This window comes from Tupaia chinensis, unplaced genomic scaffold (assembly GCF_000334495.1).
Source record: "Tupaia chinensis unplaced genomic scaffold, TupChi_1.0 Scaffold000226_1, whole genome shotgun sequence".
NCBI lineage: Eukaryota > Metazoa > Chordata > Mammalia > Scandentia > Tupaiidae > Tupaia > Tupaia belangeri.
The window spans coordinates 3,261,925-3,285,884 of record NW_006159701.1 but is presented as its reverse complement, the minus strand read 5'-3'; the positions used below and the strand labels follow the sequence as shown (position 1 = coordinate 3,285,884).

Here is a 23,960-nt window from a genome sequence, read left to right as displayed (position 1 = left end):
CAGACACTAGGGGAAGTGGTGGTCTTGCTGAGACCATTTTCTCAATTAAAGAGTACCTAAAAGCCCCCCATGGGGGGGCGGCGGTGAATAGAAAGCTGCATTCCCCAGGCAGGATCCTGCCCTCAGGGAAATCATGCATTACACTTCTCAGAGACCCTCGGTTATGTCTTCATATATCAAAGCTGCAGCACTATGACTGAGCTTCCAGTCCTTGGCACAGAGTATTTTCCTAGAGAAAGGCTGCCTATGTCTTCAAGGCCCTGTGACCCCACTGATTCCCCCTTTCTGTAACATGTTTTTAATAGGACTTGACTTTCTAATTGCCATAGTCGTACCCAACATTTTAAGACTCAGTCTCAATAATAAATGTATTACTTTAATTTATTAGGTTTTTGTTGGACTGGCTAGATCGCAAACTATATTCTATTAACCCCTTTTCAGAGAGATAGGGATGAGGCGCTCTGTGATCAAATAATTTGGGATACTAGTACCCTCTCTAGGAAATTCGTCCTGCATATCAGTGCATGAAAGGCTCTGAGAAGTCCTGTATTGATTTTGTTTAACCCAGTGTTCCATACTCATTTGACCATGGAAGACACACGTGTCCTGAGACATCTATTGACATCTCATGGGACACAGACGATCTGTGGAGCAAGACTCAGAAAACGTGAAGCTATCAATAGATGATTGTTTCTGTTACTTTGCTGACCCCGTATTTCTATGACTGTCTTTCCCACTAGAAGGCAAAGACTTAGAACCTTTCGGTTTTCCATCTAAATTCACATAGCAGAGGCCAGGGAGTAGCTCTTCAGTCCAGCGGCCCTTGAGAATGGGCATTATTTCTGTGGAAGTGCTGTCTGCATCTACTTACACTGGATCCAGTCTGTTTTAAGTGAACCACTGTAGAGCACGGGACTGGGAGAGGAATACAGAACAAGGATGAAGCTTCACAGCTTAGGCCATGCCATTGGCGAACTGCTGCCTGACTCTGGTTACGGAACTTGGGTTCTCCAGGGTCAAGCCCAACCGAAGTCACAGGTGTGCTTTCCATTGCTCTGAACAACATATCCAAGGTCCATCCCAATCTTAAACAAGTCTGTGATTGAATTATTTCACTATATTAAGAAAAGGCCGCTTGTTCTTTTGGGGAACGATGCATGTTCTCTACCGACTGCCCTCGCTTCCACGTATTTGGGAATGGTTATCAGGGTGGGATGTTGGTTACCTCAGGACCTCGTGGGCTCTGGTCAGCGTAGAAGCTGCTCAGTGCTGCGGTAAATCATTTCACATCTCCTTGGAGCAGAGAGCCAGATCCATTCTTTCTCCCCTCCTCGCCAAGTCTGAGACCAAAGCATTCTTTCTTGCTTCATATTTTGTTTTCACCTCAGGGGGACAGTGTCTTTCAGTAATAGAGAATAAGTGACTTGGCTGCTTTCTCATTTCCATTTCCCCAGATCCTCTAAGGATTGCAGATGGGTATGTGCAGTTTCTAAGCCCCCAGTGTGTTTTTTTTTCCACCTAATTTATGCAGATGCTTCATAAGAGAAAACTCATCCTTTTGTCTCTTACCCTGTTTTTTTGTAATGAGATATGCAACAATTTTTTTATTTAATAGATGAAGCATTTCAGAATTACTTATGAACATATTTTTATGCTGAATAAATTTCATTAATGATTTTTTAAAAATCACTGTTAAGTCAGTTGGCTTATTCATGATCAGCAATAACTATGTTTTTCAAACAGACCTTTATGAACTACTGCAGATAAAAACAATATGAAAGAAATATGAATCCTCTTGCCGCAAGCCTATAGGGTTCATCCGTACTGTTCTATGTTACCAGAGTTCAAGGAGTAAAAGCATTTTTTACCCCCCCCCCAACTTAGAAGAGCCTTTGGCAGCAGCAGTGGTCGTTAGAGTGCGTACCCACTGGCAAGGGGGTTGTTGAGTGTACCCTGGCTTCTGTCCCCACACCTAGTATCCTGAGTTGTGATTGTGCCTCCCCCAACAGGCTGTGAGCAGGAACCTGTGTTCATCGCCTTTTATCCCAGTACCCACTGTGGTACTATGGTAAATGTTTGTTCAAAGAATGATAAAAGCATTTTAGCAAATTATGCCCAAGCCAGTGGAGATGAATATATCAAAGAAACTATTCTGGAGGGCTCCCAGCCCCTGATCCTAAGGAGATGGGATGGGAAACAGGTCCACACGAACAGTCTCCAGCGGCCTAAGTTCGGGTAGGTGGCTCCTCTTCTTTGTACTTCAGTTTCTCCATCTGGAAAATGAATGATTAATAACTGTGCATCCCTTCTAGTAACACTGTAAAGATAAAGGGACGAGAAAGATAAGAGCATGGTGCCGTCTTTGGAGGAGAGATCTGTGTAACACTCAGTCATCGTTCTCGTCACTGTTACTCATTCCCTGGGGTGTGTAATATTCTGTGTACCCCTCGAAGAGCACAGGAGAGAGCTAGCTGAGGCAGAAGGGGTTCCTGCCAGTGAGGTGCAGATGAGGTTGGTTAGTCAGGGAGAGCCCAGTTTAGAAATCATCTTTCCAGTATTAGGGAGCCTACGGGACTTAGGAAGAGTTATGGGGCCAGGCATTGGTGCAGCACAGTGCAGCTGAACCCACATAGAAGGGTCCTTGGTTCATATCCCAAGGACTCCCTGAGCATGGTAGGCACACACACGTACCTGCCAGCTGAGACTCGGGGTGGATTGCAGCAAGAAGAGCATATTGGGGTACCTTGGCCCCATGGTATAAATAAATAAAAATTTAAAACAATGATCTCTTCTGCCTACTGCCACCTCAAGTGTATGAAGTAACATCTGAGCTAGCTGGGGACCCATGAGTAGATCTCAGGTGAGTGACCTAGGGACCATTTAGAAGTCACTGGGCAATAGGTAGTGTCTCCCCAAATCCCCTACCTTCTTCTGTACCTGAAAGCCTTGGTTTATTGCCTAAATATCATCAAATGCTATTGAATGTACTGGTTAAGAGATTGAGACTCCAGAATCAGACTTCCTGGGTTCAGTCTCAACTGCCACTTTCTGGAGGTGTGACTTTGGGCAAGTCCTTAACCTCTCTGACTCATCTGGAACGTGAGGGTAATTACAGCACTTACCTTGCAGAATTAACTTAGCACATGTGAAAATGCCTGCAGCAATACCTGGCACACAGTAGGACCTCGCTAGTTGCAGCTATTAAGGTGGAGGTGATCATCCACTGGGAACTGAACTGGGTGCTATCGCTGTCAACACTCTGCAATCTGGCTAGCTCCCAAGGGCTTGGAAAATGGGGCCAAACCCCACTGGAGCATAAACCATGTACTTTGTTTGTATAAATAAATTATTGGATAATTTTGGGTCTAGATAGTGCTTGCCTTATTTGGAGGTCAAATAGGAATTTAAAAAAACAGATGGGGAACCAGCAGTTAGCGTAATGGCTATGTCGCTGGACTCCCACGTAGTCAACCGCAGTTTGCGTCCTGGACCTGGTGGCTTAAAACTCACGCCGGGCGCGTGTGCATGTGTGCTCAAGATCCCGAGAGGAGAATGGAGGAGAAGGGATTGCGGCGTGGCCATCCCCTCTGGGGGGTGATTTCTCGCTTTCTGTCTCTCTGTCTCTCTCTGTCTGTCTGGCGAGCGCACACGCCCTATAGCAAAAAAAAAAAATCTCTCCCCAAAAATAAATAAATAAATAAATAAAATAAAACAACAGATAAATGAAAAATTGCTACAAATAAGGGAAAGGCAACAGCTATCCTCAGAAGATGAGTAGATCTTTAAACATTATTTGTTTATAGTAGGAACGAAGAAACATGGGCAAAAGTTTGTCATCTTTAGTAGGATGCAGAAAAGACATGAAGTCAAAACAGAAAATCATAAGGAAAAAGGATGCGATGGAAAAGAAGATGGTGGTAGGAGGAAGTATAAGAAACCTGAAAAGGTAAACTTTGCAGTAAGCATGGCACTAAACAGGGCCGAGACGGTGGAAAACAGAATCCGTGACGTGGAAGAGCTGTAAGACTGTAAAAAAGAACAGGGACAGCAAAGTGAGGCAAAGACTGGGAGGTGTTGGTAGAGGGCGGGGGTCCGGGGGCTTGATCTCTTTTTCCATTCTGCTCCCGCTTTTCAGTTGGCTGGTGCCTTGTAAGGGGCTTTGTTGCCAAGAGAAGTCAGGGCCTACTGTACCACTGGCTCCTTTGCCAGCACCAAAAAGTGTGTTTCCTTCTCATCCTCCACCACCTCCATTTCTTTTTACTTTAAATGGATTTTTAAAGCGTGTGTACTTTTTTCTCGTAAGAGAAAAGAGAAGGAAGGCAGAGAGACAGGCACCCCCGACAGGATCTCAAGCTGTGATCCACCTCCAGCCTCCGCCAGCCTGGAGCATGGGCACACGTGTATTCCAGGGATGTCTCTGGACAGTAACTGGCAGCTTTCCCTCGTGGGAAATTTGCCTCACAGAACATCCCGTTACCACTGCACTACCGTCTGACCTCAGTCCTTCACACCAAGGCTAGGTAGTGATGCAACTAGACTCACACGGAGAGGTCCTGGGTTTGGATCCTGGGACCTCCCCGAGCATGTCAGGTGCACACGTGCACGCCCATGATCTGGGCCGTCTGTCACTGGAGGCAGGTCAAATGCTTTAAACAGACAGGGGCTTGTTTTTCTCCCACACAGTAAGTGTGAAGTCTCTGACATTGGTTCAGATGTTTAAGGATAACTGGGCTTATTTCTCTGCAGTTCTCTTAGCCTTTCTCTCATTCTAGTCCTTTATGCTTCATGGTCACAGAAGGGTTGCTGAAGCTCCAGGCATCGTGACTTGTTCTAATCAGTAGAAGGAAGCTGCTTCTGTAAACTTTGATCAGGAAAGCAAAAGCTTTCCCTAAAATTCCAGAATACTTCTGCTTTTGTCTCATTGACCACATTAATGCCACTTGACAAACCCCAGTTGCTTGGGGAGGAGAGAGAGGGAGACAAAGGGAGATACACCCTTAACAGGGTCTTGTCATGCTTCGAGCCCCTTTTCCTAACCTTCCATTCTCAGGATTTGGGAGCACATGTACTTGTGCCCAGTGTGTTTGTAGGCTAACCCAGGGATCGAACTGGTGCTCAAAGATGTGGCTTCTAGCACTGCAGTTCAGGACACTACTGACTATGCCACAGAATGTTTTTCAAACCTATTAGGTGGTGAGGAAAGTCATAACATATTTTTCTATGCAAAAATCATGTCAAGACTTTCTTGAGGAGCCAAGAGTTTTTTGTTGTTGTTTTGTTTTGTTTCTTATTGCCAAAAGGTGGTTGTGGTTGCCAGAGAACCATGGAGAAAGGGAGAGAGAGACAGACCCAATGGGGATGGTCACGCTGCAGTCCCTGCTCCTCCATTTGTCCTTCCTGTTGGATTTGGGGCATGCGTGCACACTCACCCAAGGAGAAAGTCATAACATATTTTTCTATGCAAAAATCATGTCAAGACTTTCTTGAGGAGCCAAGAGTTTTTTGTTGTTGTTTTGTTTTGTTTCTTATTGCCAAAAGGTGGTTGTGGTTGCCAGAGAACTATGGAGAAAGGGAGAGAGAGAGGGACCCAATGGGTGTGGTCACACTGCAGTCCCTGCTCCCCCATTTGTCCTTCCTGTTGGATTTGGGGTATGCATGCACACTCACCCAAGGAGTTTTCTTTCTTTCTTTTTTAAGGGAGAGAAATTTTTGCTATAGGGCACATGCGCTCACCAGAGAGACAGAAAGTGAGAAATCACCCCCTAGGGAGGATAGCCATACCACAGTCCCTTCTCCTCCCTTCTCCTCCATTCTTCTTTCAGGATTTTGGGCACGCATGCACACGTGCCTAGATGTATTTTAAAACACCAGGTCTTGAACTGCAGTTGACTATATGGGAGTCCAGCAACATAACCATTATGCCATCTGCTGCCCCCCCTTTTATTTTAATACAGTGAGAGAGAAAGAGAGAGAGAGAGAGAGAAATCATCCCTCGGGGGATGGCCATGCTGCAGTCACTTCTCCTCCATTCTCCTCTCAGGATCTTGGGCAGGCACGCGTACATACCTGATGTGATTTTTAAGTGGTCAGATCCAGAATTTGAACCACACAGTAGGCCATTTGTGATCCAGCACCTTAACTTCCACTCCTCTAAACATTATTTTTATAATTAAAAAAAAATCCACTCCTCTAAACATTATTTTTATAATTTAATAATAAGTAAGGTTATGTTAATTTGGAATCTGCTTTACAATTCTCAGTCATGCAAAAATACGCACAATGAAAGAACTGAACAAAAGCCACAGAAGCATTAAGGTTGTCTGCTCTGGGGTTTGACACGCATGTGCTCTGCATAAGTGTCCCCACTGGCTGCTGTGTTTGAGCCCAGGGAGAAAGACATGGAAGAGGTGGCTGGCTGGAGATGGAGTGGAGACGGGCCGGTCTGGCAGGAGAGACAGGCACAGGAACCCACCCCTTGCTGATGTGTGGATGTTACAGCTGGGGGGAGGTGTGCGGTGCACCAACAAACATTTGGGAAGCCCACATAGGTGATTTCTGCAGGTTTTTCTGATCCTGTGAGTTTACCACTTGAAAAGAAGAGGTAAATGGGGTTTCAGATTTCCGGTTGATCACAAGAGCTTTCTAGGAAAATGTGTTTAAATAGCATCTCTGTGATGTGCACGAGTGAGCCAGCCTCAGGAGCCTCCAATTCACTAAGTAAATCCCTCTCAATTAAAGGAGAGAAGAAGACCTGACAGCCGTAAATGGATTCACGATTTCAATCCCATTTTGCTCTTTTCCATGTTTTTGAAATTGCCCTAACCCAAAAGCCCGTATACTAATAGAAAAATGAGCAGAATATATGAATCACTTGTTTTGATAGCATTACGCTTAATCTAGCTAGAACAGTTCACACAATCATAGAGTTTGAATTCTCAATCCAGTGTGAATTTTTAAAATGAAGCCTTTCAGTCCCGATTGCCTTGGGAAAGCAGATTTCATAATTTGCTCTCCAGCCTTGCTAGAAAACCCATCTGTCTTAGCGATTGAATTTGCAAAGTGAAATCATTTTGAAGGACTGTTCTTTGGGCCTGCTCCTCTCCTCCTCCTTTCCCTGTCTGTTTCCCCAGGGCTCCCTGTCGGTTGGGGAGACCATGCCATCCCCTCTTCATCTCTGGGCTGAAGGAATGCTGCTGCCCTGGGGTGTGGACTTGGTCCTCACTCAGGTGGTACTGCCGGATGCTGCAGCAGTGGACTCAGAGGGACAGAATAACTCAGGGGAAAGTGCTGGACCGGGAGGTGGCCCGACCTCAGGTCCTAACTAACGGCGTGACCGTGTGCGAGCTGAGTGCATTGGAAAACAGACCCAGGGCATTGAGCAGCCGCAGTGCCGGGCGCTGCCACTCTATGTGACGCTGGCCCACATGGGAGGGTTTCAGGTCCTATTGAGACCTCCTTGGACACACCAGGCACATGTGTGCGCGTGATTCAGGGCTGGCTGGAGCTGGGGGTGGATCACGGTGTGGGGACACTGTCGGGCTTGCTTGTTTCTCTTCTCTTTCTCTCACTCATGGAGGACAGAAATACACAAGCTTTAAAAATCAAAACAAAACAAAAAGCAAGGAGACCCAGACACCTGCCTTTGTCCTAGAATCAAGTAAGATAATGAAGGTCTGAGAGCTTTGAAAACAGACAGGTGCCATAGGATGTTAGTGTTAATTCAGCTCAACAAGAAAACGAACTTTTTATAGACACGGAGTTTCAGGCAGCCTGAGGGATACCCAAGGAGATGCATCAGTGGGCAGTGAAATTTATGAGACTAATGCTTAAGGGGGGAGCTCTGAGCTAGAATCACTGGGGAGCCCACGGGTGGTTCTCGGTGGGGACGGCACTGAAGGGGATCACCAACGGAGAGTTTCGTAAGTCGCTGTCATCATTATTATTAGGTAGGACGGGTCCTCTTCTTCCTCATTATTAATTCTAATAGAACTGGGAGGCAGCCTATACATAGGTGTCTTTCATTTATCGTCTTAATGAATACACTGCACAGATGAGAAGCTGGTGAAGAGGCTCCGTGAGGAAGTCAGATTTTAAAAATTAACATTTCCAGTTTCTCAGTCTTTTGCTTAAACTATTGGATACCAGCCAAAAGACTTCCCAATTAATTAGCTTTGATGATTTATTTTAACCACTGCAACTGGATGGCAGTACAGAAATGAAGTTGTTTTTTCAGATTATTAATTAGTAGTGCTAGAGTATAAAACCACCTCAAAGCAGCCAGGGCTTCTTAACGTGGCACTGTCGGTGCTCTGGGCGTGACGGAGCTCCGTCGTATAGGGTTTCCCACCTGGTGCAGGCTGTTTAGTGTCCCCGGCCCCATCCACAACCTGCCAGCATGGTCCCCAGATAAATATTTATTGAATTATTTGATTTAATTTTATTCATTATTTTAAAAATTATATCAGAGAGAGCAGGAGAGAGAGGAAAAGTGAGTAAGCAAGCCGCCAAATTATATCAGAGAGAGCAGGAGAGAGAGGAAGAGTAAGCAAGCCACCAGTATGGGACTTGAACCATGGTTGGCCATATGGGAGTCTAGCACCTTAACCACCACATCACCTTTTGGCCCCAGATAAATTTTTTTTTTTTTAGTTGCCAGAGGGATGTGTTCACTCATCAGAGACAGACAGAGAAACAGAGATAGAGAGGAGAAATCACCTCTCAGTGGGGCATGGTCATACTGCAATCCTTCTCCGTTTCTCCATTCTGGGCATGCACACACACATACTTGGTGTTTTTCAAACTGTAGGAGCCAAAATTCAAATCACAACTGGCCATGTGGGATTTGGCTCTCTAAACCACTTGGCTACAGGGGCAGCCCAGTCTCCCAGATAGTTTTTTTAAAAATGATTATTTATTTTATTTGTTATTATTATTTTTTAACTTGACCAGAGAGAGTGAGAGAAAGGGAAAGTGAAAAAGCAAGCCTCCAGGTCTAGGACTTGAACCACAGCCGGCCATATGGGAATCCAGAGCCTTAACCACTATACCACCTCCCCTCCTCCTACCCCTAATATTTTGACAACCCAAAATGCCCCATCTCATTTCCAGGCACTGGAAATGAGGTGTGGGGGGATGTCTCTGCCCCCACATGCACTGACACACTTCGGGACCGAGGCCTCATCCTCACATCACACACACACACAGCATGGCTTAGTCTTCTCAGAGTCCATCATTTTGCACACTTCAGGGTCTGGCATCAAGCTTCCTTCAGTACTTACTTAGGAAATAGATTAACATCTAAGACTTAGGGAGAATTGCACTCTAGCAAAATAATGCTAGCAGAAGTGGCAGCTTTTTATATTTGGTCATTTGTAGTTTTGAGGACTGTGGTCATTGGAGCTGTTTGGAATAATACCAACAACCCAGAAAGTGGACCATTGATTGCACTGTGGCATTCAGGTTCATTTAATCTTCATAACAGCCTTCTGAGGTAGGCGAGAACCTGAGCCCAGAGAAGTGTTACTTTCCCAGCGAACGAGACTGTGAAGTGCTAGAGGCAGGTCACAGTGCCCCGCCACCATAAGGCCTTTCTGGTGATAAAAGTCGGTAGAGGACCCACAAGAAGAACTGCAGAACTTAGGCAGCAAAGCTGAGAAGTGTTGGGGAGGCAGATGGCCGAAGCGAAGCTGGCTGAGTATGCTTCGGATATAAAAGGAGTGGCTGTTTGTGCTGATCGCTTGCCTGTTTATAACTTGATTCATTTCGTAAAGGCTTTTATTTAGCTTTCACTATTAAATGATAATACAGTAGAAATAGAAAATCAAGATGCGGGAACTAGATAAAACTAGAAACCAAGACCAGGGGAAAGAGCCCAAACAAAATGCAAACCTCCTGTAGCACATAAAGGCACACGAGCGGTTATAGTGGAGCTTCATATTTGAGTTTGAGCTTCCTGGTAGATGAAGCAAAAAGAGAAATACATAATTCTCATTACCAAAACAATGGACACACAACATTGCTTAAGGAAAGCAAAACTGAATTTTAAAAGAGATTTCTCAAGAGGGATTTTACAAAGTAGATTCTAGTGGCAAAATGCATAGGATCAACCTAATTTTCATTGCAAAGATTGTAATAGATTCCAGTGTACTTTTTCTTCCATCCCAGTACTAACCAGGCCCCACCCTCTTAGTTTCCAAGCTCAGATCAGGTGAGCACGTTCAGAGGAGTATGGCCGTAGACCCAGTATGCCTTTTCTTTTCCTTGGTGTTTTTGTTTGGTTTTGATGTTTTTGCTAGAGGGCACATACATGTGCTCACTGGGGGCAAGGAGAGAGAAAAGAAAGCGTTCCCTATGGAGAATTGCCACACCATAACCCCTTCTCCATTCTTCCTTCTTGTGGGGTTTCGGGCACACGCACACATGCACTGGCATGTTCTGTTGTCCAGGCTGCCGTGTCTGGGACTCGGACTTCATGGTAGGCCATGGGAGATCAGGCTGCCTCAACCACCTAGCCACAGAGCTGGTCTATCGGCATACTTGCTCTCAGAGCAAACCGTAATAATAAACAAATCTAACCTGAGGGCAGACCAACCCTTGATTCACTGAAGCCTATTCAGTGTGGGTCCCAGGTAATTTGGTTCAAGTTTACAGAGTTTAGGGGTCTCACTAGATCTAGATCCAGTGTTAAAACTTAGAAAATCCAGAGGTGTTGGTGGCTCTCTTAATACAACCGTGCTTTGTCCTCTCAGACCCTGTTAGGGTGCAGTTTGGAGCTGTCATGGTGGCGAGGGCTTGAGGGGGCAGATGTGGGATGGTACATCTGTCAGGACGTGCTAGGTGCTGGTACAGTAACAACAGCCCCCAAATCTCCATTCCTGAAACAGCCAAGTGTTACAGCAATTCAAAGCCTCTACAGCAGGTCCGTGTAACCCTCAAGGCAACTCACTGATCCAGGGCCACCATGGCTCCTTCTTCCTGTCGCCACTCCATCTGGAACACAGCTCCTGCAGTCGATGGGGCTGGGAGAGAGGGTATGAACAGCACTGCATCCCAGCTCTTCTGTCTGGAAGCAACCCCTACTTCTCACATGTCACTGGGCAAAGCAAGCTGCTGGGCCACACCTGACGTCTCCTGAGTAGGGCAGTACATCCCTGGATGTAAGAGGGAACCAGATGGTGGAAGGCATTAAGAGAGCCTGCCGCGGGTGGTGAAGAAGGCAGTCCAAGCCACGCGAATGGGATGAGAGAATTCCTAGGCAGAAGAGGCAGGGCGGGAACCCGTGGAGGGTGTGGGGAGCTGCTTCAGGGCTGGTATAGAGTAGGGGGCACCGTCAGGGATGGCTGGCTTGGAGCCGGAGGGAGAAAACTCGCATACACTACTGTAAAGCCTACACTTTGCAGGTTAGAGAGGTCCTCGGAAGATACTCCAGGATGTGCCTGGCCCAGCTCGCAGGGCCTCAGCTCAAGGGAACGTGGAAGTAGCTATCTCAGCATTTCCGTGTGCCTACCCTGAGCCTTGAAACAAAAGACGTGTTTGTTTCCTATTGAAACTAACTCCCTGTAACATTCTCTGCATTGTTAACTGAGGAGGGTGCCTCCCACCTCTCATTGTGATCCAGAATGAAAACCAGGCACAGTTTGCTTTTTCCAAACAGTGACTAATGGCGGGGCTTGGCCAGGCAGGCCCAGCATATTTTTCACTCTGCTCTGGGCTCCCCACCAAGTTCTCGCGCACTGGCCGGGCCAGAGCTGTTAGGGATGGCTGTGCCCAGCACTTCCTCCCTCCTCATCCATCACTGGAGCACCCCTCGCCAGCCGCCTTCTTCTTAATAGGTTTAATTATTACCTCCCCTACTTCAAGGCACAATTAATCTCCACCGGGGCCTCGGGATTTACAGCCGCACTGGCCCAGGGACGCTCTGAGGTAGTCACCTGCAGTCTGGCTCTCTTAACTATGCAAGAGAAGCCGGCAGTGGGGCCGTGTGTGAAGGCAGTGAAACATTCGTGGGCTCCTATGGGCTCAGGCTGCTTCTGCTCACCTCTCACTCAACCCACGCCTTTGTACAGTGGCAGGAGGGGACTGCAGAGGGACTGACCCCTCTGGTCTTCAGCTTCCTGTATTTTCTTTCCTTGAGTTCAGCTAAAAAGACAGTAGTTCCAGTGAGGATGCTCGTGGGAGGGAGGGTTGCTGCATACAGAGCTTTCCTCCACTTGGTCACAGCGGGCTCCTCAGAGTTGAGCCAGAAGGGAGGGCATTTGGGACCTGGGACAGAAGTGCCGCAGAACTCACAGTGTCACTGAAGACATCCCAACTGCTGTTGAAGCAAAAGAAGATAACAGGCTCATACCTCACTTGCCCTATGGCGGAACAGGCAGGGCCTGGTGGGTTGGTAGGAAAAGCAGACACATGCAGTTAAGTTAAAGGATGGCAGGATAGATGCATAATGGCCACGTCCTCCGGGGTGATGCCCACACGGTTACATCTGCTCCCTCCTACTCCATTCCTGGCTTGGCTAGGCGTTTCTGGCCTCTGGTGTACACTTCTCTGTTCTCTAGATGCATGTTTAAAGCCCCCCCATCAGACCTCCTGCACAGCCACCACAGGTTGGTTTGCCACAGAGGAATATCATGTGAATGAAGAAGCCACAGGCACAGACGTGTGTCACCTTTCACTGGAAGGGTCTCAGCTGAGGGGACAGGTGAGAGAGCAGACTCAGGCAGGAAAACCTGGCTTCCAGTACCAGTTCTGCCAGAGAGCTCTTGAACCTTCTGGTCTTGGAGACCGCAGTACTGACCTTGTAGGATTGTTTTGAGGCACGAATGAGATCCTGGAGCAGGGGACCAGGCACTGAGAGGTTCTCAACAAAAGGGTACCCAGTGGAAGATGCTGGTGGCCCAAGTCACATGACGTGTCATCTCAGAATTGCCTGTGTTTAGAAGTATCTGTACAAGGGCCAGCAGGTGGACTGGTGGTTAAGGTGCTGGACTTTCATATGGCCAGCCACAGATTGAGTGCTGGACCTGGTGGCTTGAGAATCACAATGGACGCATGTATGTGCCTGCCCAAAATCCCTGGAGGAGAATGGAAGAGAAGGAATTATGGCATGGCCATTTCCCCTACTTTCCCTCTCACTGTCTTTCTCCAGTGAGTACACATGCTGTATGGCAAAAACCTGAAAAATACAGACACACACACACAACACACCCACATATATACATATATCTTTGTCATCCTCCATAGGCAAAAATAGAAGCTCGTCTTCCAGTGCAGGGATAGTCAGCTGCAGGCTGTTAGATAAGACATCCAGTTGGCTCCACCTCTAACCTGCAGTGCTTGCTCTCCTGCCTCGAGTCCAGCCACCTGTTCACAACTCTTCCCCTCCCAAACATGGAGATATTTTAAGTAAAATGTAGGAGAACTGTATGTGAAAATTTGAGAGGGAGAGGATCCAGGGAACCCTTACGATGTCTGGGCTTGGAATACTGAGTCCCCTGGAGAACCTGGGGCTACTTCCACAGTGAGAAGGAGGGGCAGGAAGGGCAGGAGAAATGCACAGGGCTGCTTCTGTGGAGCGGGTTTCCTCAAGCTATCTTTACCAGCCCCTCCCACTCTGCCTCTGTTCTAGGCAAGTGATCACCCTATCCTGTAAGATCATTTGAAATGAAAAGTACAACCAGATAGCACAGTCATAAGCAAGTCAAAACCGTAGAGCAGAGACCTGTGTCGTTCAGTCTATACACATCCTCCTCCCGGTCCGAAGGACGTGGAGCCTGGTATAGCTCTGGAGGCGGGTGACTAGCTGATTTCGTCCTCTACTGAAGTCCAGGAGACAGAAAAATGGACTGGAACATGCACATCAGGACCTTCTAGTCTGTAAACACTCACATGCGTGCGCACACACACACACACACACATACAGGGAGAGAGTAGTATAATGAACCCCTGCATGCTCATAACCTAATTAGCAGCATTTTACGAATCCTGTTTCAGCTATTTCCATAAATATACATACTCTCCCACCCCCCAGAGTTTGTTTGCTTGCGTGCTTGTTTAGTTTTTGTTACAGGGCACCAGAGGGAGACAGAGCTGAGATAGGAAAGATGAGAAATCATCCCCCAGGAGGATGGCCATGCTGCAGTCCCTTCTCTATTCTCCTCTTGTGATTTTGGTCACACACACATACGCACCTGGCATGATTTTCAAGCTGCCAGGTCCAGGACCCGAACCATGCAGCCGGCCATGTGGAATCCAGTGCCTTAACCACCATCCCACCTACTGGCCCTGGAGTATTTTAAAAGCAAATTGTAGATAATATGCTCTTTCATCTACAAATGCTTCTGTGTGCATTTCTAATTGATGAGAACTTTATAAAGCATAGCCACTGCCCTGTGTTACCCTTAGAGGGACACACCAGTTCCTTCATGTCTCCTGCTTATCTTGAAAGCGGTGAGCTGGTGCAGCCAAGGGCGTATGGATCCAGCAAATCCTTCCTCTGCTCTTCCACTAACTCACTTCCTCTCAGTGGGCCTGCGTCATGGTATTTATAAAGTGAGCACAGGGAGGGAATTTTCCAGTTTCCAAATTCAGTGTTTCCTCTGAGACTACCTGGTGATCTGGCCGGGATAGAGCAGAACTCGATCTGTTGGAAAACAGAGGGAAGGGAGGTCGCCTCTTACAGCCCCATCAGGGCTATGCACCACTGATCGTCATTAATAATGTTTTCAAGAAATGAAAGAGTGCTTCTGTTGTTTGTGAGGAGTACTGAGGCCCTACTCTCAGACTCACAAGAGCGGGGCAGCCGGGACTCACTGCTGAGATGCTCCGTCTTCTCGTTTTAGTACAAAATGCTCTGCTCGGCTTGTCCTGTTCACACCTCCTTGGTCTTGCTGGTAACGTTCACAATAAAAGCAAACCATACTGCCCGAGTGCTTACTAAGTCCCAGGCACTTGCGCCAGCCTCCCCAGCTCCCTGGCACTGGCCCTCCCAAGGCCTGAAGGCTGTCTTACTAGTCCTGAGGCAGTGGCCGTCCCGACCCCTAGGCGGTATAGATTCATAGCCATGTGTCCTTTCTCCACCGCCCTTGTGAGAACTCGCTTTGTGAGGCTCTTCTGCCCCACTAATCTTCATTTAATTCCCCTCCCTGCAGCCCGTTGTCACCTAGCACGCCCCTGCTGACAGGCCCTCTGTAAGTCTTCATCTGAGTGACGGCCCTGGAAAATCAAGCTGCGGTCTCCAAAGGGAAGGAGGATCTGCAGATTATCTCCTCAGCGTGTGCAGTCACTCCGCTGGCAGCTCTCAGGGCCGCTTTTATGTTGCCTCAACAAAGGGAGAGGCTGCCAAGAGCATAATGCTCATGCTCGCTCAGATTCCCCAGCTTGGCAGCGGCTGGGCTGGGCTGGGCTGGGCTGGGCTGGGCCAGGCCGGGCTGGGTGAGGCTGGGGCAGAGGGCAACGCTCCCGCTCAGCTCAGCTGGGCAGCTCTTCTTACCCTTGTCTGCCTGTAGAAGTCTTTGTTTTTAGAAGGTTCCTGTAACTCCTTATAGCCCTTGGAAATGTGAGATGAAGAGGAAGAGAAGGACAGGAGAGGTGGGGAAGCTGGCCAGAGATCAGATCCTTCTGCCATAACCAGCAGGCAGCTTCGTTGGCAAATCACTGAGCACTGGGTAGCCATTATCATCCCAACTGCTCCCCATTAACCGCCTCTCTTTAGGCCATGAGAGGGAGGGAAACAACTCCTGTCCTTTCTCTGACTCTCTTAATATGAGCCAGACTGTGTCTAGGTAGCATGTTTTGATTCACGAAGCATATTGGCACCACTTACTATGCTCCTTATAGCATTTCTGTGAGATAATCAAACCTAATTAGTAAGAAAACAAAAAGCACCAAAACATTTTTAAAAGATTCCTGCCATAAGGTACATGGGCTCACTGGAGAGAGAGAGAGAGAGAGAGAAAATGAGAAATCCCACCCCCCACCCCCACCCCCACTCTGAAGAGGGATGACCAATCAACAGTCCCTTCTCCATTCTTCTCTTGGGATTTTGGGCACATACACATATGCGCCCAGTGTAAATTTTCAAGCCACTGGGCCCGGGACTCAAACCACAGTCCACCACCTTAACCATTATGTCACCTGCTGGCCCCAACATTTTCAATTTTTCAGTTGGTGGAAAAGTCATGACCTATTTTTCTGTGCAAAAATGCATCATGATTTTTCCGACAACCCAATTAACAAAATAAGAAGACAAGATTCAGAGACACTCAGGGACGCTTTCAAAGACACCTAGCTGAATGAGATAGCAGGGAGCCAGCCTTACAAACAGAGCTTCTGATGTAGAGTCCTGTGTCTTTTCAGAGTATTGAAGACTTCCTGATGCATAGCCAGTTTCCTGTAGGATACAGCCAGTCCCTATCCTGTAGGAGGGTGGAAGACCTGTGTGTGGTGTTAGCAAGCCCCACCAGAACACCAGGCTGCCCTGACTGACTCTCAGAGGGTCTTTCTCTGCTTCTTTCCTCTTAAGTTCATCGTAGCAACTAACAAGTGATCAGTTGGCTTAAACAATCATTGCAATAAAACTCAAGCGCTGTGGGGGAAAAAATCATTGCACAAATATCACAGTAAGAGACTGGGCCCTCCTGATGGACACACCCCAGCTCTGGCTCGCTCAGAACTGTGGTCCCCGGACTAGGCACATATTTGACCCCCATTTTAGAAATGCAGAAGTTGAGGAGGGAGTAAATGAAAGGGAGTAAATGATTCATTTCCTCTAAGGATACCTGAAAACTTGAAATCTAAAAGTCTTCTCTATAGATAAAAACAGTTTAGAGGCCAGCAGATGACGTGGAGGTTGAGGTGGCTGGATCTCACATTGCTGACTGAGCAGTTTGAGTCCTGGACCTGGTGGCTTGGAAAACACTCTGGGCATATATGTGTGCATGCGTGCCCAAAATCCTGAGAAAATGGAGGAGAAGCGATAGCAGTGTGGGCATGCCCCCAGACGGGTGCTTTCTCTCTCTCTTTCTGTCAAGTGCACATGCCCTAGAGCAAAACTAAAGAAGCAGTTTTGGAATACATGTTAAATTCAGGTCTTTAGATCTGAAATGTTTCTGTCACAAATCATTTTTCATCATTAAGAGGGTTCCAGGTGATGCTGAGGTATTTCCTGCTAGGAAGCAACCTAACTGACATTACTAGGATGTCAATGATGTCTTCAACCCAGGGAAGTGAGCCTGACCAATCCTCAGGAATGGAACCAGCAGATGGCATAATGGTGACATCACTGGACTCCCACATGGCTGACCATGGTTTGAGTTCCAGACCCAGTGGCTTGAAACTCATGCCGGTCACTTGTGCCTGTGTGCCCAAAATTCCAAGAGAATAGAGAAGGGATTGCAGCATGGCCATCCCCCCTGGGGGGTGATTTCTCACTTTCTGTCTCTGTTTCTTTCTTTCTCTCTGGCAAGCTGATGCATCCTAATGCATGCAAAAATTTCTCTTTAAAAAAGTGCATGAGGGAATTATAATTATGTAACCTCTGCCACACCTTAGGAATTTTCTTTCCTGGAAGCATGGGGGGGGGGCGTGGGAGTGGTCTTCCAAAAGTTCGTGGAAAATGGAGCCAGCCTGTGGTCTGATGGGTAAGGCAGCTGGATCCCAATGCCTGACTATGTAGTTTGAGTCCCATACTTGGTGGCTGAGGAAATATGCCAGGCATGTGTATGTGCTCATAGAAAATGTGTATCATGAAAAAACTATGCATGGATTTCAGATTTTTTGGCATCAAAATAAACCTGTATTTTTATTTTTCCATAAACTTCTTGAAACCTCCCCATAATTTTAGTAACTATTTGAATTTTGCTTTATGGCTTACAGTGCACTTGCATGTACATTATTCCATTTGGTCCTCACTTTGGATGTCAGTTGCCAGAGGGCATTGTGAGCTTGCCAGAGAACGAGACAGAAAGAGAGAAAGTATCCCTAACTGGGTATGGTCATGTCGCAGTTTTTTCTGGGATACGTATACATGTATGTTTTCAAGCCACCAGGGCCAGGATTCATACCACAGTCAGCCCTGTGGGATCCTGTTCCCAATGGACTACACTAAACCATTGTGCTACGGGGCTAGCACAGTGAAATATCTCATTTTGAATGATCAAAACAGTAGCTTAGCAGCTATAGCACAGCTTCTGAGGGTTGTTGGAAGCACTGTTGTTGTTGATTCTAAAAGTAATTATAGCAGAATTTCAAGAAATTTTGGAACAAAAATTACTAAACTCCCATCACCTAAAAAAGGCAACTTCCTTTCTTTGTAGTTCGTTTATTTCTTGCAAGAAGGGCTGAGGGCACTCCCAACAGTCTTCATTGCCATGATCCACCCCTTGTCTGAGCCGTTCAGATTCGTGAGCATGTGCATACTCGGCCAGCACAGGGAGACCTTGGGTTGCAAACTCAGGTCCTTCCCAGCATTGCCTTCCTGCTGTGCCACCAGGCTGGCCAAGGCAACTATTTTTATTTTTGTGTAGCCACTCTCCCCTGCCTGAAGTCTGTCCATGTGCTCACGTTTATCGTACTAGCTATCATCACAGGGAGCATACAGCATTGTTTTCTGCTTTTTCCAGTTCACATGATTATAAGGACTTTTTTTCCCTGTTGTTCTGCATAGACTTCATAATTACTTCTTTAATGACTGCATAAACCTCTATTGAGTTGATATAGCAACGTGTACTTATAAAGTCCCCCAGCGTTTGGCACTGAAGATGTTTCTGATTTCCCACTAATGTATAACGCTGCAGCAAAGATCGTTGTACACAGAGCTTTTGTGTTTGCCAAATGATTTCCTTAGGATTCCCTCCCCTGCATGAGATTGCCAGGTCAGAGCAGAATCGTGTTTGTGGTCCTCACCATGTTGCTTGTCCACAGGTTGTTGCGTTTTGGTGAGTTTACCTTTTTCAGGGCAACCTCATCATTATAGAGGGTTGTTTAAAGTTTTTCTTTGCTAATTTAGTAGAAGTAAAATGATACTTCAGGGTTGCTTTATTTTGCATTTCTTTGATTATTAAAGGAAATTAGCATTTCCCCCCGTGGTTACTCTTTGTATTTCTTTGAATGTGGGTTGTCTGCTGACACAGTTCTTTGCCTATTTGAGTAAATTGTGGTCTTGATTTAAAAAAAAAAAAATCAAACCATATGAAATCTTTATACACAACAGCTTTTGAACTTTTACATGTAGGTGTATTTCATATATTTTCCAATGTTGTGTTTGCCTTTCAATTTTAGCTATGTATTTATAATACAAAAATTCTTAATTTTGTAATTAAATCTGTCAGTGTTTTTCCTTTCTTTTTTTCTGTTGCTTCAAAGGAAAGCTATCCTCCCTCTGGAGAACTAATAAATATTTAATTCTACCTTCTGTTATTTTAAATTCTTTAATTCATCTTGACTTGCACTTTCCTATAAATTGAGTTGCAAATCACATTTCTCCCTCTGTTGCCAGTCTGGTATTCCCAACTTTGTTCTTTTATTCTTCTCAGGGATCATACACCAGATGAAGGGCGACTATGACACCGCGCTGAAGCTGCACAAGACGCACCTGTGCATTGCACAGGAGCTCAGCGACTATGCCGCCCAGGGCCGCGCCTACGGGAATATGGGCAATGCCTATAATGCCCTGGGCATGTATGACCAGGCAGTCAAGTACCACCGGCAGGAGCTGCAGATCTCCATGGAAGTGAACGACCGTGCCTCCCAAGCCTCCACGCACGGGAACCTGGCCGTGGCCTACCAGGCCCTTGGCGCCCACGACCGGGCCCTGCAGCACTATCAGAACCACTTGAACATTGCCCGGGAACTCCGAGACATCCAGAGCGAGGCCCGGGCCCTCAGCAACCTGGGCAACTTCCACTGCTCAAGGGCAGAGTATGTGCAGGCTGCCCCCTATTACGAACAGTACCTCCGGCTTGCCCCTGACCTCCAGGACATGGAAGGGGAAGGGAAGGTCTGCCACAACCTTGGCTACGCCCACTACTGCCTCGGAAATTACCAGGAGGCTGTGAAGTACTATGAGCAGGACCTGGCTCTGGCCAAAGACCTTCACGATAAATTGAGCCAGGCAAAAGCCTACTGCAACCTGGGCCTAGCATTCAAGGCTCTGCTGAATTTCAGCAAAGCTGAAGAGTGTCAGAAGTACCTACTGTCCCTAGCCCAGTCCCTCAACAATTCCCAGGCGAAATTTCGAGCCCTCGGGAACTTGGGTGACATATTCATCTGTAAAAAAGATATAAATGGTGCAATAAAATTCTATGAGCAGCAGCTGGGTCTCGCTCACCACGTCAAGGACAGAAGACTGGAGGCCAGTGCGTATGCGGCCCTGGGCACCGCCTACCGGATGATCCAGAAGTACGACAAAGCCGTGGGTTATCACACACAGGAACTGGAGGTCTACCAGGAGCTGAGCGACGTGTCGGGGGAGTGCAGAGCTCACGGGCACCTGGCTGCCGTCTACATGGCCCTTGGGAAATACACCATGGCTTTCAAGTGTTATGAAGAACAGCTGGATCTTGGGCAGAAGTTAAAGGATCCAAGCCTAGAAGCCCAGGTCTATGGCAACATGGGCATCACAAAGATGAACATGAATGTGATGGAAGAAGCCATCGGCTACTTTGAGCAGCAGCTGGCCATGCTGCAGCAGCTAAGTGGAAATGAGTCTGTGCTCGACAGAGGCCGGGCCTACGGCAACCTGGGGGATTGCTATGAGGCCCTGGGGGATTACGAAGAAGCCATCAAATACTACGAACAGTACTTATCTGTTGCCCAGAGTCTGAATCGCATGCAGGACCAAGCCAAGGCTTACCGGGGCCTAGGAAATGGACACAGGTAAAAACGGCAGAGGACAAACTGTGGTTGATGAACCTGCAAAAAGAACGGTGGTGACAGTAGTGGCAACTTCCTGTCTGCACGACAGTGTATTAACTACAAAGCGTTTTCATGCATGTCTCATTCGGTTCCTCCAGTGAGTCTTTGAATTAAGCAGGTGGCATTCTTACCTTTATGTTACAGGAGAAGGAACTAAAACCCAGAGAGGTTAGGTGGGTGCCTAAGACTACAGTTTAAAAGGGAAAGCAGAGAGTCAGACCTAAGGCTGTCTGGCTCCAAGTGCAACGCCTTTTTTTTTTTTTTCTTTTTAATGCCAGTATAATGAAGAAGATAAAAGAGTTAATAGAGATGGGGATGGGGATAACCCAGAGAGGTTAGGTGGGTGCCTAAGACTACAGTTTAAAAGGGAAAGCAGAGAGTCAGACCTAAGGCTGTCTGGCTCCAAGTGCAACGCCTTTTTTTTTTTTTCTTTTTAATGCCAGTATAATGAAGAAGATAAAAGAGTTAATAGAGATGGGGATGGTGATGAACCAACTGATCTTTTTCTGAATGCCTCCCTCATTGTATGAATATGTTTATCAATATGACATCTATACCCACCAATTAGTTACCCCACTGTGTTGACTTTAGAAAAAGCTACCTGAGGTGGGGGGTGCATCACGCATGTCCCTTGTATAGACACCCTATTCGGTAGTCGTAACAGTCTTGTATCTCTCTCTGTTATCATCTGCCGCGCTGTGGGATTTAGTATCACCAGAAACTGAGGCTCAGGGAGAGGAATTCATGTACCTCGCACAACTGGTTTGGTCTCCTGCCAGAATCCATGCTCTTCCCACTCTTACCGTGTCATCTTTTAGCAGCACAAAAAGATACAGTGTTGGCCAAGGTGATGCTTTTCACCTGAATGTGTGGAACCCAAGAAAGTGTCTGTGTCTACAGAATATATGGTCTCACCAGACAGGCAGGGGATTAGGGCTCCTGGAGTGGAGGAAGGGGAAGGGTCAAACTAAATCATCACCCACAGAGTGCTCCGAGAAGCCCAGGGTGAAAGATTTATAGCCACTGTAAAGTGATTTCAAAAACATAGTCTAAGCGGTAGTGGAAATTGGGAGGCCTGAAGAACCAAACAGTTCACTTGCTATCATTGTGCCTATTAATATATTTTATGTTTCCTCTGGGGTGTATATCCCATTGAATCTCAAGCTCTTGGGAAGGTCACTAAGGGATGACTTTTGAATTGCTTTCCAGATTATGAAATTCCTCTGCATCTCACTCTAAGGGCACATGATAGATTTTAGCTAGAAGAGGAGTTAAGAGCTTCTATAGTAAGTGACAGTGACGAATGCTTTTCATTTTCTCAGGGGCTTTAGCATGTCTGCACCTGCACAAAATAATATCATTGCTTTTCTGTCTACATCCCCACAGGGCAATGGGGAGCTTGCAGCAAGCCCTCGTGTGCTTTGAAAAGAGGCTCGTGGTCGCCCATGAGCTCGGGGAGGCCTTCAATAAAGCCCAAGCCTATGGAGAGCTGGGAAGCCTGCATAGCCAATTAGGGAATTACGAACAAGCCATTTCCTGCCTTGAACGCCAGCTGAACATTGCTAGAGAGATGAAGGACCGAGCCCTGGAGAGTGATGCGGCCTGTGGCCTGGGGGGCGTTTACCAGCAGATGGGGGAGTATGACACAGCCCTGCAGTACCACCAGCTCGATCTGCAGATAGCAGAGGAAACCAACAACCCCACATGCCAGGGCCGAGCCTACGGGAACCTAGGCCTGACGTACGAATCCCTGGGCACTTTCGAGAGGGCTGTGGTCTACCAGGAACAGCACTTGAGCATCGCTGCACAGATGAATGACCTGGTGGCCAAGACGGTGTCATACAGTAGCCTCGGGAGGACCCACCATGCCTTGCAGAACTATTCCCAGGCAGTCATGTACTTACAGGAAGGTAGGTGAAAGGGCCCTTTGTCGTCTCTTGGCCTACTCGACATCAGGTTCAGAGTCAGAACTCAAGACTCACGGGGCTGTGAGCACATATGAGCGGCCTTCTCTGTGTGGAGTGAGGGGCTGAGAGGCCAGGTTGTCAGCTCGACTCCAGAACCAGTGTCCTCCATTCCCACTATCACAGTGTCCTTTGATAGTGCCGAGGTGTTTCAGCATTCAGAACCCCTTACCCAGCTCTCTCTGTACCCAGATTGTCTTACCCCCCTCAGTGGGACAACTGCCCAAGGAGCTGATGGTTTCCTCACTTTTTAGAACCTTCGAGTGGTGAGCAATACAATCCCACATAAGATGAACCAGGTAGGAGCCAAACATGTAAAATTGTGTGGGTGAGTCAGAGAATGCCCATCTGCTCCAGGCTCAGTGTCCCTCTGGAAAATGTCTACACAATACAGAAGTCCGTTCTGACATGGCAGCTGAGGCCTAATCCAGAAACATTAGCCGGAAGGTCACTGAAGCAATAAACTAGGCTTCCTTCCCAGCGCTTACTACCTGCCGGGCTTGGGCTGGCGCTGTGGTAGGGTCTTCCTCCAGGCAGGCCCAGGAACTGGCTAATGGCTGCTGTGCTCCCCCCTCAGCCGCCAGGTTCCATGCAGTCCCCCGAGCACAGCTGGTCCTTGGGGGCTTCCTTCCTCCTGAGGCGGAGCCCCGCAGCAGTATGTGTGCCCTCCGCCTCTGTACACCGGGACACTTGCAGCCTTCCCTCAGGCAGGTGTGCTGCACCCCTCCCCGGTAGAAGGGGAAAGGGCAGGTATGATGCTCTCGGCCCGCTAATAAAAGGAAATGGTTGCCGACTGCAAGCAAAAACTCATTTATGGTTTCCAAGGGGCTTTGCACATATGATTTATTTGGCCTGCTTTAATTCTCACAGTAACCTTGAGAGGTGTATCTTTTTATTCCCATTTTTGCAGCGAAGTCACTTGAGGCTCAGAGAAGTGGTGATTTAATCTTGACCATGTGGTCAGTTAGTCACGGGGTGGGGCTCAGCCCTGGAACCCCGCAAAGCCCTGTCTGGAGTTATTTCTAACCTCCCCAGAACAGCAGGGCTGGTTGTATCCCCTGCGCCCCCCCCCCCCCGCCACCACGC

The 23,960-nt window shown here is 47.4% G+C and overlaps 1 protein-coding gene across 1 annotated transcript in view; it reads left to right on the top strand.

Annotated features, from left to right (window-relative positions):
- Positions 1–23,960, top strand: part of TTC28 (tetratricopeptide repeat domain 28) — a gene marked incomplete in the record, with an annotated part of 584,271 nt that overhangs the window by 468,005 nt on the left and 92,306 nt on the right. Inside the window, 2 exon segments of the mRNA XM_027771579.1 lie at positions 19,530–20,871; positions 22,297–22,820. Coding sequence (XP_027627380.1) covers positions 19,530–20,871; positions 22,297–22,820 — 1,866 coding nt within the window.